Genomic DNA, 18,611 nt, shown 5'->3' on the forward strand with positions numbered 1-18,611 from the left:
GCCAAAATAAGGGACAGCATCAAGATGCTGTAAGTGTCATTGATGGCTGATTGAATTTCTTTTGTAAATACAGCTCCCAGCAATTGAACTGCTTAGGCTCCAAAAGCCCATTATGCAGAAGCCCTTAGAGCAGTGAATTTTTAAGGTGCAGGGCAAAAGTAAAGCTACTGACATAAAATGATTTACATACACATTCATTCAGGCACAAAAGTCACTTTCTGCCATGACATGTAAACCCTCAGGAATAGATGGAGGGCATCTATTTATTCACCAAAATCATTGTCATGCTAAAAATGAGAACATATTTACAAGAGCAAACACTGCATTACCAGCCTTGGGCAACAGCTGCATTGGTCCAGCTAGCAGAGGAAGCTTTCCTCCCTTCCCAGGCTCTGTGTACAGTCAGCTATAGCTATGTTTTTCACAGCATCACCTTCCCAATCCCTCTGGGAAATACACAGGTGGAGAGCCACTAGAGGCAGTGGCATTTTACCTCTTTATGATGACTAAATAACATCTTATCTCCAAATATTACCTTTGAAAACAAGCCAGAGTAGGAAATGTATTTTTTCCATTAGTTTTTACTACTCCTTTTTTTAAATACAGAGAATAGGTTCTGCCCTTATAGACCAAGCAGACTGCAAAATCCATTAAGGAAGAAGTACATACATAATGTTTTCCTTCAAGGGAAGAACTTACTTAGTTTCCCAGCTCAGCAAATATATGACATCTAACTCTACCAACCAATAATTCTGTCAGTAGATTGATAGAACTGTCAACTGCTTTGGGGCACTGCAAGACCGGGAAACACACCTGAAAGGAGATGCTTCTCAGACATCTTGTTAGCTTCACCAAACTGCCTTGGATTCCCCTTCTCATATCCATCTCCTCCCTGCAACCAATTGAGTCTGCAAGTTATATCTGCAGCACAGACCTAAAAACATCCATCCTGGGATGAGAGAGGTGACACAGGTTCAAATGAGCCCATTCCAAAGGAAAAAGCAGGGGTATAACCTGGGAAAAATGAGGCCAAAGGTCTTGTCCACCACGGCCATGAGATAGCAACCTAAACTAGGATTATCCTCTGCACGCAGTATTAGCACCAGAACAAAATCCCCAATAGCCTGTTCGAATCTTGGAGATGGAATAACAGGAACAGATGTAACTCCCAGCCCGTGGCCCTGGTCCCAGGCTTCTAAGAGCCCCATGAATGTGTAGAAGGTCATGAGGGAGTAACAGAACTCATAAGAAGGTGCCCCGGAGAGAAAGAGCAGGATACCCTACACAGCACCGGGGAGGGAAGAATTCAAAGCCAAGAGGTAAGGAATGAAAAGTGACAAGAGCTTACAAACAAGCTCTTCAAATTTTACTGCCATCGCTCAGTGGGCTGACTCTCATAAACACTTGGTGCACTGATCAACATTTATATTCTGCTGATGTACAAAGCTCAGGAACTACAACACCTGCATTTAAAATGCACGCTTGCCAGCATATTTTAGTAAGTATTCTCTCTTTTTTTTTAGATTCTTCTTTATCATTTTAATGGATAGAAATTAAGACAAAATTGGAAGAGTCTTCCCTGCAGAAAACAGATGTAAAGATGATCTAATATTCTAAGAGATTTCTAAAAATCAGAAAATAGAGCACGAGCAGCTTTATGGCATCCTTAAAAAACGAACTGGATAATTCTTCTATGAAAACACACCTTAAGTGCAGAGAAAAAAAAATATTGGTTTAAGATAACTTTACAAATAAAATTCAAATGGTTTTAAATGATAATTATGTACAGAAGATGTTTCTCCGAGTGATTTACACAATGGGACAGAAAAATGTTATTCTCTACTTTGCCTATGACTCTGTTCCCACAGCCAGGCCTCTTCCTCACTAACAGCCCTGATGATTAATTACTCTGGTCTGTAGCGAGGGGAGAATATTCTTAGGCTCTTGGAGAAAAGCACCAATGAAATGCAAAATGAGCCATTGTTAGAAAACTTAATAAATTATAGGATGTGTCATGCCAAAGGGTTATACTTGGGTTGGAGATTGGCAGAGACGCACAATAGCCAAACATCTGATTCCTATATCAGCTTCAAAACTATAATTGACCACAGCGAGTGACCAGTGAAGTGATGGAAGATTTGTTTGTAACTCATAATTTTGCTGGATCAAATCTGGTTTTCACAAGCATGGAGAAAAATAATTTTATGGCTTGGGCATGCAGCTCAGCCAATCTTCTATCTTCAACTGTTTACCTCAAAAATATTAAAGCTACTAAAATATTTTTTAGAAGAAAAACCCACTCTCTTTTCATCAGTGTTTGATGTAAAGCTCAAATTTTCTGATGAAAGGCTACAGCAGGGAAGAAGAGAGCATACCAAACTGAAGGGGAGGGGGGAAAAGATAAAACACCTTCTGATTATAAATATCTTTTTTATAGATAGAAACATCTAAAAAGCCATCATGATCTTTCACTGGTTTGGCTACAGTTCAACTTCCTTATTTAAATTCTCTGCCAATTGGTATTATTCACTTCTTTTTCAGCCTTATTGTGTTGAACTTGAGAAAGAGGTGAGGACAAATTTCCAAAGGCATGAAAACCAGGAGTTCTTCCCTGTTTCTTTTCTGGCTGTCACCGCAAATTCTATCTGTCATTCCACACTGAAGATTTCTGTGCAGTATCTTCAGATATGAACAGTGGTACCTGTCTTTTCTCTCAACTGGCACCGTTCAATGTCCTTCCTTTCTGCATGGTTACTCAACCCTGTGCACTTCTTTGCCCATTATTTTATCCCTCTTCTTCCCTGCGAGTCACTGGAGTGGAAATCAAGCAGTCAGCTGCTGCCCGATGAATCCCGGGCCAGCCCCCGTCGGTAAATCCCTGTCTGCTCTGTGCCACCCAGCAATGTGCAGCCACCACACACCAGCTGCTGTGGAGTGCTGGAGCAAGGCAGGCCAGCCAAAGCACTCCAGTGTATTTGGATTTTGTCATCTCTTTTGGTGCTTCCCTTTATCTCTGTACCCTCCTTGGGGCATGGATCTGCCTAGCACCTGATTGCACGGACACATCCAGAATGGGCCATACCCAACATTGCTGTATTCACTTTGCCCTTGGCCTCAGAGTACCCTGCAATCTAGAGGTAAAAGACCGAAGAGAAATCCATACATTTTAAAATGAGCAGGATGCCAAAAAAAAAAAAAAAAATATCACAGTGATAAGCTCCTAATGCTCCCCCCACAAAATCTCTAGAGAAAAAGCAACATCATAGAGAAAATCTGATGCATGATTCATACATTTCACATTTTCCTACCTTCTGGGCTCAGCTAAAGCACAGGTCAGAGCTCAATCCCCAAGGACTTAAAAATCCCAAACTAAAGTATTGCACAAAATGACAAAGTGAAGGTGTCCAAGCTTATAAAAGGAGCAGTTATTGTAAACCTTCATGCAAATTCATCCAGAGACTGGGGTACCTGGTAATTCTTTCAGCTTCCCTGTGCACATTCCCACCTCTTGGGCTTTAGCTGATGCACCACCCCTGCACTGCAAAGCAGGTTTTGGCACAAAAGTATATGCTTTCATGCACACTCCTTTCAGAGCTTGCCACAGAGCTGACCAATGCTGTCCTTGCAGCACGACAAGTATGAATGCATCAGACAAATAACCCAAACTCAGTGCCCAGCAGCAGTCCCAGCAGAGCTCTTCAGTGCCTCCCCAGCAAAACAGCCTGAAGGACCTCAGAGTCAAGAGCAATTCCAACACAAGACACAGCAGGCATTGTGTGACCTCTTACAGCTTTTAGAGCAGGAGAAATAGAGTGTTCATAGACCAAATTTCACCTAAATAGAGAAGAGTTGTTTAAAAAGTATTTTTAAAAACCTGAGCTTTCTCCACGGCTTCTTAATATAGACAGATACCTGCACTTATATACCAGCTCTTGACCAAACACTTAATTCCTGATGTGGTGGCACCTATTGGTGCCCATACTCATATCTCATGACCATACCTCAACTATTGCTGAATTTATACATATACATACATACATATATATATAAAGTGATAAAACAAGGCAAGTAAAAGTGTGCACTGTCTATATTATGAGTCTGAAATATCTAATGTCACTCACATTTCAAATTATTTGCCTCCTCCCTCTCCTTTAGTATTCAAATCTCATGCTCTAAACAAAACAGATTTCCAAAGACATTAAATTAATCAAAATGTCCACTGAACAATGTGATTCAAATTCCTATGGCTGAGGAATCTAGCAGAAACCTAATACATATGTGTGTTTGCTTTCACTAAAAATTATAAGTGCTGTAAACACCATAAAATACTTCTTTCACATTTTCCCATTCATTTCTTTGGAAAGATTGCCAGACTCCTTTATACCAATTTAGAGCCTGAATAGAAGCGTGAACGCTTTCCTGTTGTATTTCTTTAAGTGCTCCTACTTTCAAGAGAAAGTAATTCAAATAATCTTTGACCTTCCTCTTTATTACATCTTAAGCCAACGTATATATCTGGAAAAGAGTTTATACTCCCACTGCAAGGAATAGCTGGATACTACTAAGAGTTTATAGAATTTAAGGGTGCAGGACAGATATAAGGCAAATTGCTATACAAAATGAGCCTGAAAATGGTAGTTAACCCTGAGCTGTCCCCAATACATGGTGGTGCATATTACATTGCTCAAGTAAATGCCAACCTTACCCAGGAGGACTACGTTCAGGAGTAGGAAATCCCCTCAGTCATCACAATTTGTAAATTTTATTACATGGGAACGCAGGACTAGAAAGTCTTTGAGTCCAGTATCCTGCTCTCATAAATAATCATGTGAAGTTCAAGAGCTCACAAAATATCCAATTAAAAAAAAAAAAAAACAAACCAAAACAACAACAACCAAATAAAAGCAAACAAACAAAAAATAAACAAACAAACAAAAACAAACCAAAAAAAACCCCCAAAAAAGCCCCAAAACAACCAAAAAAACCCACAACCTTTTCTTCTACAAGCTCATGTACAAAAATACTTTCTGGCACCAGAGAATATTCTTGAGATGTACAATATAAACATCTATGGGAAAAAATAAAAGGGTCAAAGGTATTGCCAGCTGCCTTTGCAACAGCAAAATGCTTGACTAGTTGCAAACCCCTCACAGTTGGTATTCCAACACGCAGGAAAACTCTCCTGACCACACGCTCTGCAGTAGTGGCAACCATGAGTATATGAGAAGGGTACCATCCAGCTGCTCAGCAGATTTTGAGGGATGATATGGGAACAGCAGCGCCCTGAGCTCGGCACACCTGGTGTGCAAGAGCTGGGGAATGTAAAATGACACAAACTGCTATAGTCAAAGCTCACACCTGGAAAGAAACCCTACGGTCTCCATTGTTTTAAACAACCTGCGCTATCATTCCCAGGCTCAGCCTGTCCACCTGATGGGCAAGGCAGATGGAAAACATTCTCCTTACAGAAATGAGACCACGGGGAAAACTTTAAAGCTAATCGAATCAGCCACTGCTTTCAGCTAACAGACGACCTGGAAACCATTCAAGACAAGAAGAGCAAAGTGTCTTCTTTGCACGCATTCCAACCCGGTTAAATAACAAGGAGTGGCTTCGCATGGAGAAAATGCAAAGCACTTGGGACAGGCTAGGTGGTGAGATCAAGTTTCTAGAACTGGAGTCTTACAGTAGGCAGAGCAGCCCAAACGAGGAAGGGTGGAGCAGGCACAGGAATCGGGAGACTAAAGAGACACTGCCTTTGTGTGTCTTTAACACCCAGTATCTCAAGACATGAAAAGGCATTCCAAAGCTCTATATTTCACCTCAAGACACTGGCATTATGCAGGTACGGTAATATTCATGTCTAGTACATAGAGAAAGTGAAAGTAAAGCATAGGAGAGTTTAGTAACTGATTCAAGGTGAAATAAAGAGTCCACCTTTGTTCTCCTGGTCAGAGAAAACCAGGAAAAGACCATACGGCCTCTAGTTATGCATTTTAACCACAGGAGACCACCCTTCCTCTCCTGGAAAAGCCAGGAGAAGAGCAAATGAATAATGCTTAAAAATTACAGAACTGAGAGCCTAACTGAATCATCCAAAGTAGAGCACCTCTGCGAGATACCAGAGCAGATGCTACAGGAAGGCAAGATAATAGAATTATATTACAAAATGTGACTCTGACATCTTTTCTTGTACCGAAGTTTCTTAGCACGGCACATTCTACTTAACTGGGATGTCCTCCCTATTAGGATCCCTCTAAAGGCAATAGTTTTGGCTTAATGATAATGAGTGGCAATCACTGCTGCTTAAAATGGTATACAAGTAACAACAATTCAACTAAATTAGGATATATTCTGTTAGCACCAAGCAGTTAAGTGGTGCACAACCAAGTGGAACGTGGGATGGATTTGATTGTTCAGGCTATATATACTACAAAACAAAGAAGAATCAGAAAATTAAATCCCCATAAACAAAGAAACTGAGCTCCCAAATCACCAACTGCAGCTTTACATTTATTTTTATTAGGATATAGAGAAAAGAAAATCTTAGGTCTTGACAAAATGAATTGCTAACCTTCAAAATCCTCAAAACCACCACAGGAGCAACTACAAAAGCAGTGAAAATGGAGCAAGCCAGTCCACGAGAAAAGAAATGGAGATCCATCTCCTCATGCTTATCCCCAAAGCCTCGCCCTGGTTTCCTAAAGCGGTCTTTGTGGTACTGCTGAAGATGCTGTTTTCTGGCATGCATCCATGGGCTGGACAGCACAGTGAGGGGCAGCTGATGCCACAGTGGGGGCACTGATGTGCACCCTGTGCCTTCATCTTCCTGTGACTTTCACTACTTCTCTCTCCCTGTTGGCCACAAAGGGGCTTTTTATCAACTTTGCAACAGGAAAATTGCACAACGGCACACTCTGCTCAGTCATGGTGTTCCACTGTCACAGTGACCATAGAAGTTTCAGTGAGAGTTGTGATTTTTTTGGCAGGGAGATGTTAGAGCCGACATAGTGCATTAATTTCACGTTGAACACCCATCAGCTTGAGATTTCCCTGATTTAAGCTATGCTGCCCTGGAACTCGCGACATGTGAGAAAAAGGCTTTGTCTTACCCTTTGATAGGAGGCATTCAGATAGAAAAAAAAAGGGAAAAACAATTAGAAATGCCAGTACCATCTTCCTTCTCTGCCACATGCAAATAAATGTAACACATGCAGCCCCCAGTGTGGTGAGCCAAGAAGAAGCCGAGAGGTCACCCAGAATCTGATGGAACAAAAGATAACGATGAATGTGTTGGCAGTACCAGCACCTGAGAAAGTTTGGAGAAACGCAGATTTGATGGCAGTCAAACCATGAGAGTGCCTCTTGGAGCAGGACCTAAGACACATACTCAAGGAGGAAAGGATGTGCACTGGTAGAAACTTGATTCTGGGCACGCACAGAACGACCAACTCATGCAAAAACGGGTTTGGCTGAAAACAAACACAAGTGCCTCTTAGACTAAGAGCTCAAAGAAGGTCTAAGCCTTTGAGTCACCAAAAATGACTAAGAATCTGTTAATAGGTTTTATTTTACAGAAAAAGACCTGTCAGCTGGTAACAGCAGAGGGAGAGAGGATTCAGTGATTCACAGCTTATAATACACTTTCCCAGAGCCTGTTATTTCCTTCATTCCTTACCTGGCCTGGACTGAAGCCTTCCCCTTCAGAACCATGATGTGGGCGCAGCCCGAGAGCCCCACAGTGCTGATACAGCACCTCTCCTGACCCAGCCCTGTCTCCTCCAGTGTTTGACACCCAAGGCACCAGAAGCTCTTCGGGCACTATCATGTATGAGCAGTCAGCTTCTTGTAACAGTGCTGGTTTGAGCTTCCTGAGGAGACCGACTGAGTATCAAACTGCAAATGAGTAATCCCATGCAAATACATAATCTTCTGTTTGTGCGAGACCTACAATCCAAACAGGCTCGTGTTCCAGGTACTGCAGCTGGAGTAAAACAGCACAAAATGCCTGGTTCAAAAGAGCATATCTTCTGTTGCTTTCTCTGTGTGCCACCATCCTTTTGGCACAGGCACCACATGTAAGATGTCTTCAAGGGTCAGGCACATCATTTCAAAAACACCTTCTTGCTTCCATTTCTGGGCAGTTGCACTAATACTCTACAATACACTTGGCAAGGATACTTTAAAAACCCTAAAAAACACCTCCTCCATTTGCTTCAATATTTGCAAAGATTAGTATGCTTTTTACAAGAGAAGGAGCTGTTTGCCAAAAATCCCTCCTTCCACTTCAAAATACCATCAGCTTATACAAAACTCTATAGATAATACACAGCAGACCAGACACACAGTGCTGAGACTGAGCACGGGGCATTCCCATCATAGGTACCAACTGCACCCTTCCTATTTCCCAGGTGAAAGCAGCTGGAAATGGGATTGAGGGGAGTGTGACAAAGCACCTGTGGTCTATGGAGCAATCGCTTGCACTTGGGAACCAGTTACATATGCAAAAGCTGATGCAAACCTGATACGTACAACAGGAATAAAGATGATTTGCAATTCAAACTGGTGAAAATAACTGATCGTGCAAGGGTGAGGCGACTGGTTGATGTGAGAATGACACCACTTCCTGCAGAGCTGGGTGTTTGCTCTTGGCTTCTTTAGTCACCTTCCATGAATGCAAAAACCTTGGACTCAGGCCCAGGCAACGCTACCGTAAAATCACAGAGCTGCTAAAATCATCACCAACCTTCATTTCAAACAACTAAACCATCAGGTCTAAAGGTTTATGGGAAGGCACTAGGTATGTGTTTTAATGAAATAAATGTAAAATTAATAAAATTAGTTAAGTCTGCAGTCGGTAAGCCATCAAACCCAAAACCACAACATACAGGGACTGCAAGGAAACCCCTGAGCCAATGAATACAAGTGAACAAAATTGCACTGCTGCTGCATGTTGCCATGCCTCAGCAAGAAAATGCAGGCAGCTCTGACAGAACTCTCACTGACTTAGGGTCAGGATGTTAGCCCCTCAAGGAATAAGTTTTGGACAAACTGGAGTGTGTGGAGCCCACAGAAAAGGTAAGTAATTAGGATTTCCTTTCAACTGCTTGCACAGATGACTATCAGATTAGCCATTCCACCCTCATCATGAAAGCCCATGCTTAATGAAACTAAAGAATGATAAAATGGTTTAGAAACACAAGCTACTGGCATTAGGGCAGTATCCCATCACCCCAAGAATTGACTATTCCCTCCTACCCTGCTAAGGATGCACTAAGCAAACGGATTATCACAGCAGGATAAAAACCACCTCCCCACGAATGGTACAGGATTATGGCAATCTCCCGAACTGCCTACAAGCCCTCAGCAGGACATGCCCCACAGTCTCTGTGTGGTTTGGTACATCACTTGGGGTATCCCAAGCAGGTGAGATGATAGCCATGACCCCCATGGGACCGAGGTACCCATCCTCCCTCAGGAAAGGGGCCACCTTCAGCATGTGCTTCAGTGGAGTTCTGCCATGTATTTAAAGCCAAATGCTCACCTAAAACTTTCACTGACTGGAAACCCTGGATGCCAGCCAGGTGACAGTCCTTTCTAAAAGTAACCTTTATATTATTCCAAAATTCCACTTGGCTTACTAAATAGAAATGGCCTGTTAATAGCATGTATTTCACTATTCAGACCTGCGATACATAGACACCCACAACAATAAATTAGTTCTGACCAGTAAAGGTTAACCTATATACTTATATATATGGCAAAATCATTACAGACAATGAGAAAACTTACAAGAAGAGAGGTTAGACTATGGTGCTAGCACACATTTATGACTGCTTGCCCTACAGATTGCCTGGCTGAACCCATTTCAAATAATTTAGGTTTTAGAAAGCTGATCGACACACTCTTCCCTACCTAGCTATAATACAAACTACTGCGTTCGTGTGCATGTGCTCTTTACATGGCTACCAGTTTATCTGAAAATGACTTAAGTTTATTTTACAGACATCTAATAGTTCTTTTTAATCCATGCAGGGTATGCATTCATATAGTCTGGATTTTACGTGAAGATACACAGTTTTATTCCTAAAATATCTAATAAATTGTTTAAAAATTATGCCCTCTATTACTTTTCCCAGAGAGAAATGGCTGCACATTTATTCTCAGAGTGGTTAAAGGTCAAACGCAGTTTTTATTTACGCATAATCTGAAGATTTAAACTTTTGCATTATTAATCTTCTCCTCTGCTTCACCTAGGAACTCGCAGATCAACACAGACCAACAAACACCAAAAACCCTGTAGTACAGGAATATGACCGTTTCTATGTCAGAGCCTTCTCCAGAGCACTGAACAGACAGTAGTTATGAATAAACACGCTCACTGTTTTATCTTTGTGGTTCAGTGTGGTTTCCAGCATGACTTTCACGTGACCGCATCTTATCCATCCTCTGCTCTGAATAAATGCCATTCCATCTGGGCTCCCATCTTCCCCATCGTGCCCTTGCAGGGATTGAGACAAATCCTCAGCAGTGCCTTGGCCGCTCTGTGGAGCTGCTTCACATCCAAGCACTGTTCCATGCTCCACCAAATACTAAAGCACCAAAACCAGGCTGAGGAACAAACCACAGAGCAGTTCTGCCCCCACAGCCTTGGTTTTAGAAACAGCTGAGACAACTCTGCTGAAACTAAAAAAAACTTTTAAAAAAACTTTTTTTAAAAAAAAAAAAGTATTTTTAAATCATTTTGGGGGAACTGGCTGCCCTAGAAAAAGCTAAATACTGCTGGACCATATCAGAAGCAACTGAAATCAGGAACAAATAACAATACAGCAGGTAGCTGTAACTGCCTTGCCAGCTACATCACATCTGCTGATTTTATCTAGCCTTTTCACTTTTAAGCAGACTGAAAGAAACCAAATGATGTTTGGAAACTTCCAGGCAGGGCTTCAGCAGGTGAGCATTACATAACTGATTGGCTGACTTAAGCAGAAGCACTACATGCAATGAAGGACACAGAAACTCAATGTAAATCTTCAAATTTGATTCAAGTCAAAAGCTTAGACAGGAATGACCCCAAAATAATAAACCAGTAACAATAAACTCAATTTTCTTCACTCAGGTACAGTCCCCAAACAGATGTATGTTCGTGGCATCATACAGGTGGTTATAGCTCCTAAACTAAAGTTGTACCTATTCCAATCACATTCTCTGTGGATAGACACAACAAGATGCTCCCTGATTTAGATTTCTTAATACTAACAATTATATGAAGCACAGGGAATTACAAGAGAATTATGAAGTTCATTTTATTTGTGAAAGACATGGATTCAGTGAGAACTACTGCTTTGTAGCATAAAAGCACACCATTAAATTTAATTGCAATTCACAACACTACAAGACCTACAAGCAAGTTTTCATTGCCTCAGCTGCACGTCGGAAGCAAAATGAACAAAAATAGACTAAATTTCCAGTTTGAAAATAAAATAAAATAAATTTGTAATTAATTATTTTAATTCTATTCTAGTAAAAAAGCAGAATTCTGCAGTTTAAATCATTTGCAGATTTGTGGTATCCAGCCATGAGAGGACGACACACTACTGTTGACCCTAACCACAGGGACTGCTACACAAAGCCAAGAGTGATCTATGAGCTTCATTAAGACATTTAAATAGAGTTTATATATACATATATACACATAAAATGTGAAAGTTGTGAAATTAAAGCAGGCATTTATATCTACCATACTTCCCAGAGAGCATCCACTGTTAAAAAACTGTCACTTACTTTGAGCTCATTTGCCCAGAAATATATAACCATGGAAGTGATTCTTGCTGCTCAGAGCTGGAATAGGAGTTAGGCTTGGCTGTGCAGAGATGCTTGGAGGGCCTCCACATACACCCCTCTTGGTGGGTCCTCACTGGAGCCAACAGACAACACGTACACAACGAGTTACCATGCCCTGTCCCCTGTTCATTTGCGCTTCCCTTCCACCTCAAAAGTTAACAGGCAACAGGATCTGACTCTTCTCACAGCATTTCGAGCGAGGGCTAAGTCACAGTACAGTACTAAGGATGCCGCCACGCAGGCATCTGACAGCTTCTGAACAAAGCACCCAGAGCACCAACCCACCAGCAAGAAAATACCGTATTAAGTAAATCAATGCAATTTCTCTTGCTGCTGTGGTCTTTTAAATGAAGTCTTAATGCACTCAGAGACAAAAATTTACTAACTAGTCTGTGCACAGGAAAAGCTAAACTGTTTTTAAAAGTAAATATTTTAAATGGGACACTGCAATTTTCTCTTATACCACTATAGGCATATGTTACACAGATGCAACATGTGAAAGATATGCTGCACATGGGTCATCTTTTCTGATGTGAGGTTTTCAAAATGAGAAGTTTCTTTCATCCAAATTCTTCATGTTAATCATGTCTCTAAATGACTAGCAATGGATTTAGTGGACACTCAGAATGGTTTGTTGTGTAAGAAAGTTGCTTCCAACCCTGGTAGATGTGGAAGCAGCCTCCCTCCTCCTCAGTTCCACAAGTGGAAGGGTATGGTACTTCACTGGTAATCCAAAACATGCAGGTCACCACGAGCATGGCTGCTGTGGGCAAAGCCTTCAGTATGAGAACCGAAAGACTACATTTAATCCAGAGGAATTTTGACAAAAAAGGTAAGCATCTTTTATTTTTCCATATAGAAATTGTTCTTGGTATTTCTATAGCATAGGAAAGCAGTGAAACTTTTTCACTTCATATATCTAAAGCTCCTTCCTTGGGCAGTTTCATCTTTGCTCAGCACTCAGGTGGTATGCCTTGTCCACTAAGCTTAGCTATGGAATTTGACACATTTCTATTTGGTTTCTGAAACCAGTTGTGTGAACACATCACCTGTACTGGTTTATGACCATGGGTTCTCTCCCCACTCTGCTTAGGCAGCCACTACTTGAAACTCTGAATTCAGAACAAACTTTATGGCAAACAGACAGGAAAAAACCTCCAACTCAAGTGATTTAAAGCAATGAGTGTAACAATCATGGCAAAAGCAATGACAATATACCTGTTGAAAGCCTTCAAAACCAGTGCTAAAAATGACAAACATTGGGAATACAGGTTTTACCCTACACTGAACCCCATAAAGATTAAAAATTCTACTAGTTCACATTTAAGGATCCCCAAGTAACCTTGACTTCGCCCTGATCACAATGGGAAATTCTGAGACAAGTTTTTCTTCTTCAGAGAGAGCTGGAAAGAGGAACTGAGGAACTGTCCTTTGGGTTTGACTATGGATTGATTATAAAGCTGCCACCTGGAAATTCCACCACCAGAGCTCTTAAGCTAAAAAATGTTTCAGAAGAGATCTGACTCAGAAAGGGCAAGTCCAGCAGCATGGCTTTCCCCAGCACACTCTGAGATAGGGAAACAAGATGCAGATGTAGACAACAATGCCCAGAACTCATTTCTCAGGATCCATAGCCACAATAATCTCAATTGTTCATACAACAAACGATACATTCTGGGGTCAGCACATCATGACAGGAAGTGAAGTAAAATAATGACTGCTACAGACAGTGCTTGAAAATCTCAGAAGAAAATGAGCAAAATATTCTTGTGATGACTTCAGAATCATGGGAGATAGGCAGGATGAAGCAATGGTTTTCATGTGCTATAAAAGTATGATTAAACCGTCCTTAGGCACATAACTCAAGAGTCAGCACAGACCAATATGATGTAGAAAAGAGAGATAAGGAGCTCGTGAACTGTGGTTTACTGATAGGACATACAAGATTAATGCAAGCAGCAGTAGAGAAGGAAAACAATAAAACCATAAATGATGGGAAAAAATCCTTACACTAAGCCACTCTGTATGCTTTTGGGGAATGATCTGACAGCTGAGCATGTGATAGCACTCATGTGATCTACCATCCTCTTCACTTTCATGAGCTAACGGCAGCTTACTGGGGTCTGTGGCAGCAACATATAAGGACAGCTCTGTTGAAGCAAACACTAGTTTGCACTTCATTTTAACTGTGCAGCATGCCTTAATTTAGGTACTTCAGAAGAAGATTGACCAAGAAACCACTCTGAAGCAAGCAAGGAGAGAGATTCAAAATACGTAATACTAACGCAGAGACAGATCATGCATCCTGGGGACAGCCAGAACATGCAGATGTTCTTTGGATGAAGGCAACATTCAGGACAACAGCTAAGGAAATGTTTTATTCAAAGACCAGAAATATATTAATAGAGATGTATTGCATCCAGCTCTGGGGTCCTCAACATACAAAAGACATGGACCTGTAGAAATGGGTCCAGAGGAGGTCACAGATGATAAGAGGGCTGGAGCACTTCTCCTAAGAAAACAGACAGAGAGTTGGGATTGTACAACTTGCAGAAGAGAAGGCTCTGGTGAGACAAGGAGAGTTGATTTAGGTTAAATACAAGGACAAAATTTGTTGATCATGAGGAAGTTAAAACACTGGCACAGGTTTCCCAGAGAGATGGTGCATGTCCCATCCTTGGAAACATTCAGGGTCAGACTGGACGGGGCTCAAAGAATTCTGATTGAGTTGAAGATGTCTCAATCATTGCAGGAGGTATGAATAGATAGCCTTTAAAGGTCTCTTCCAGCCCAAACCACTATATGAGTCTATGAATCTAGACTGGGTAGAAACATGTTTTTGTCAGCTTTCAGCTAGATAATGGCAGTTCATCTACTGACCATGAAGCCTTCAGGCCCTGCCAAGCCCCAACTTGTGCAGCCCATCATCTCAGCCACACAAACCCCTACAAGCACCTAAGCCGTCACATTTCCCCCTGAACTAAGAGCTCCATGGTGTCCCACCTTGCAGTCCAGGTGCAAGATACTTGACTAGTAACAACTAAACTGTTTGGCTAATATCCTGTTTTGATACTGAATACAGATGCACACCGGACCTGCTGGAAAAGCTGCCGCTAAGCTGGGCAGACCCCAGAGTTTTGGATGTGGAAGGTGACTTCCAGAGGCCTGCAAGCTGCCTGCAGCGCTGGAACTCGGCTGGTGACAAACACCAGGGAGCTGGCTGCCTGTGGAAATCCTGTTCCAGCAACAGCTCCCCACCGGTGCGGCCGTGCCCGTGCCAACACCTGCTCTTTATTCAATTCCCTCCGTTAGTTATTTTTGGCTGCTGACCAAATCTCCACACGCCACAGCCTACAGCCAGGAATCTGTGAGGGTGGCCAGGGAACAGCAGAGAGGCTGATGACACAGCCACACCGCTGCTAGCCCAAGAGAAGGGAAAGCAGCACTGCCCTGAGCTGGGCTGGCTCCTCATGGCTGCAGGAGGGCTCTGCAGCCACCCCGGCCTGTGAGAACGACCTGTCCCCCTGAGGGACTTCTGTGGCAGCCGCAGGCGCCGTGTGGTTTGCGGGCTGTGGCTGCAGGCAGACATGGAAATGGGCTCGGTTTCCAGCTCGTGCAGCTGCACGTGTTGGGGAGCATCCTCCGGCTTAGGGGAGCCACCAGCACAAAGCAGCCCTCGAGTTTGTAAAGCGCATTGATGGGTTTGCTTTAGCACCACAAACTGAGCGCTACTGCAAATGACTCCCATAAAATGAGATATATTGCTGTAATAAAGGAAACAATATTTACCAAGATACTTAGAACTCTTATTTTCAATATATATCTTCAAAGCAATTAACTAATATTAGAGCATTCATTTTCCTCAGGCCTCCATGACTCCAGTGAGTACAGTTAGACCTCTAAGTTTACACAATTAAGGTGTACTTCAGATCTGCTGCCTTGAATAGGAGCAGAGGTATCAGTACCTGCAACAAAACCAGAGCTCAGAGGTCTTAATCCAGGAGCCAAACCCTGCCTGGCCTCCAAAAATACCAATGCACACCCCTGTTTATCCCTGTGTAAAACTAGGGATGCCACGGAAGCTTGTTTCAGTGACATTTAGAAAGCACCTGTGCTACATAAGCAGCTCCTTCAGTAGGTTTTTATCAACAAACCAATTCTTGAAAGAAGCTCTAAAAATGGAAAATGGGAGCTTCATGGTGGCTTGTTTAAACACGGGCAGACTTGGCCTTGGTAGCAGAAGAGCACAGGCTCTGCTCCCTGGGGGCATTTCAAAGATTACTTGACTATGCAGAGGTGAAAATGAAGTGCTCTTAAAATAAAAAGCTCCCCTCACCCAGCACTGTGACTTTAATAAATCCAGATGTCTAATATTTCAATTCTGAAAACTGCACCTTGTAAAAAAAAAAATCAAAAGAAAAATGCAAGGATGAAAGCACACTTTATAGTCATTAAAGAGCTCACCAAACTGTACAGCCTCACCAGGAGAGTGAAAGGAAAGGGAGAAAAACCCCAAAACCGAAGTACAGACATTTCAAATCATACAGAGCAAATATTAAAGGGCAGTGAAATGTTATGAAATAGCTTAGTTGAACTGTTTAACAGTCTCAAAGATACTTTAAAACATTTCATTACCGGGAAAACAAAATGTCAAAAAGCCCTAAAATTGGCCTAAAAAAAAAAAAAAAAGAAAAGAAAAGAAAAAAAAGAGTAAAACTGGAATTCTTTCATTTGCTGCTTTATTTCCACAGCTTTCAACGCATGCTCTGCTCTAGTCATGCTGTCAAACTTACCTCTTTGAACAAGAAAAACAGAAATTACATTCTCCTGCAAGTCAGAGCAAAAGTTCTCAAGAAAACCCAGGAATCTGAGAGCTGGAGCTTTAGGAAAACCATCAAACAGGCAGAGAACTTTATTGACCACATCAGACATGGTTCTTAACTGGATCCTCACTGGTATCTCAGCCATTCAGTCTGAGATTTTTAGTAGCACCTTTCATAGATTTACAGGCAATAAATCTATCAAAGCCTTCTGCTTTTCTTTCATCTTTTTTGGGGGTGGGGAAGATGAAGAATGCCAAAGAAAAGCTTGTGTTGTCTTCTAAGGAAAGAGAAAACTGAAAATAATTCATCGCTACAAAAAGGAATTTGTATTGTCAAGAGTTTATAAAGATATGGAGTAATACACATATAATTCAGGCAAAAGTCCCAAAACAAGAGATCATTTCTTGTAAGTTGTTTCAGGATCTTATCATTTATCTCTTACATCACTCCAAAACTTCAAGCTTTAGCAATATGAAAACAGAAGAGACCCCTGCGGGTTTGGGGACAGAGGCAGAAGCTGGGGACCAAGTGCTGGAGCAGGGTCCCACCACCCCCCGCTGTTGGATCTGCTTGGTGGGACTGGAGACCTCCCACCTACGTCATGCTTTGCATGCAAACATGCCACAAAGGACTTGACAGAAGTTAAAAATTGTATAAACCATGGTGATTTTAAATATAATACAATTTGAAAATTTTGGCTTGGATGTCACAGCATTTCCTTGCTTTCAGCTCTTCCGAAAAACGTAAATGCATCACCCTTTTGTCCTTAAGAGAAGTTTAATAAAAACGCCAAGAGACAGTGATAAATGACTTTAACACGACCATGGATTCAGAAGAATATTCTAAACCAGATGAAGCCCGCAGGAAACAGCTTTCAGACAAGGCAAAACAAATACTGATTTTATCATCAGCACAATAAAGATTAGCATTGGTGGGATGTTTTTATTTGTCAACTCACCTGCTTTTTGCCTTTTTAAAATCCTACCATAAAAATAATATGCCAGTTCAAGTTCTCCATCACTACAGTGAAAAATGAGAAGTTACAGCAACAGAGTCACTGAGATAACCACCGACCAAAACACTTCTGGGAAGGGAAAATCTAGTCCCCTCTTTCTTTTTTTGGGGTGTAACTATATCTCATCAGCAGCTTCCTAATCACTTACTCACAAAATTGCAATGGGAAGCAGCGGATGCGGAGAGAGCCACCCATAAAGTGTGCAACCCATGCAAACAAGAGGCAGAACACACTTATCTCTGCAAAGCCTTTGTTTAACCAGCTCAGCTGAAAACACATGCAAAAGTTAAATTTACAAGTAATTTAACCTAAAATTCATCTGGGGTTTGTCAGTCTTTGCTGGAAACAACATTTGGCAGCCATACCCAGCCTCAGTGATGGGTACTCACAAAAAGCTGGCAAGATTTAACGTAGTCTGCTGGCAATTTTTTCAAAAATGCTTTTCTCTGTCATTTTATGCAAACTTTCCCTCAAGTTCCTTAAACTTTTATTTAGTGAACTCAAAGAACCAATTTTAACAAAAAAAATGAAAGAAAAATATCCATGAAAATCTGAAAGAGGAAAGGAGTGAACAGTTCGACCTGAAAGCTCATGTGTTGACCAGATTTTCACTGTAAGGCTAATCACTGAGGAAAGCACCGAATAGCAAAATTCACTCATCATAAACTTCAGAGATTTCAAGAAAGCACTTGACAGACTCCATCACTATTCACTCTGGAACATCTTGAAATGTTAGACTTGCCAACAAAAATAATTACATCATCTAGCCTTTATACCAAGCTGCAGCTTGAAAACTTGGAGATTTAAGTACAGGGTTCAACACAAAGGCTGGTGTCAGATCAGCAAGAAATCACACACTTCTATAGCTGGGCACTGCAACTGACTTTATTAGGAAAACAAACATAAATGTAACAAAGTAAGGTTTAACA

General features: G+C 41.5%; 1 protein-coding gene across 4 annotated transcripts in view; it reads right to left on the reverse strand.

Moving 5' to 3' along the window:
* Positions 1-18,611, reverse strand: part of ABTB3 (ankyrin repeat and BTB domain containing 3) — a 184,068-nt gene that overhangs the window by 82,264 nt on the left and 83,193 nt on the right. Inside the window, exon 2 of one of the 4 annotated variants that reach the window (XM_058420228.1) lies at positions 814-892. The exons of the other annotated variants lie outside the window; for them this stretch is intronic. Within the exon in view, the coding sequence (XP_058276211.1) occupies positions 814-892 (79 nt within the window). The remainder of the gene's footprint in view (positions 1-813; positions 893-18,611) is intronic. 4 annotated transcript variants of the gene reach the window in all.

The sequence above is a fragment of the Hirundo rustica genome, chromosome 4 (assembly GCF_015227805.2).
Source record: "Hirundo rustica isolate bHirRus1 chromosome 4, bHirRus1.pri.v3, whole genome shotgun sequence".
Classification (NCBI taxonomy): Eukaryota; Metazoa; Chordata; class Aves; order Passeriformes; family Hirundinidae; genus Hirundo; species Hirundo rustica.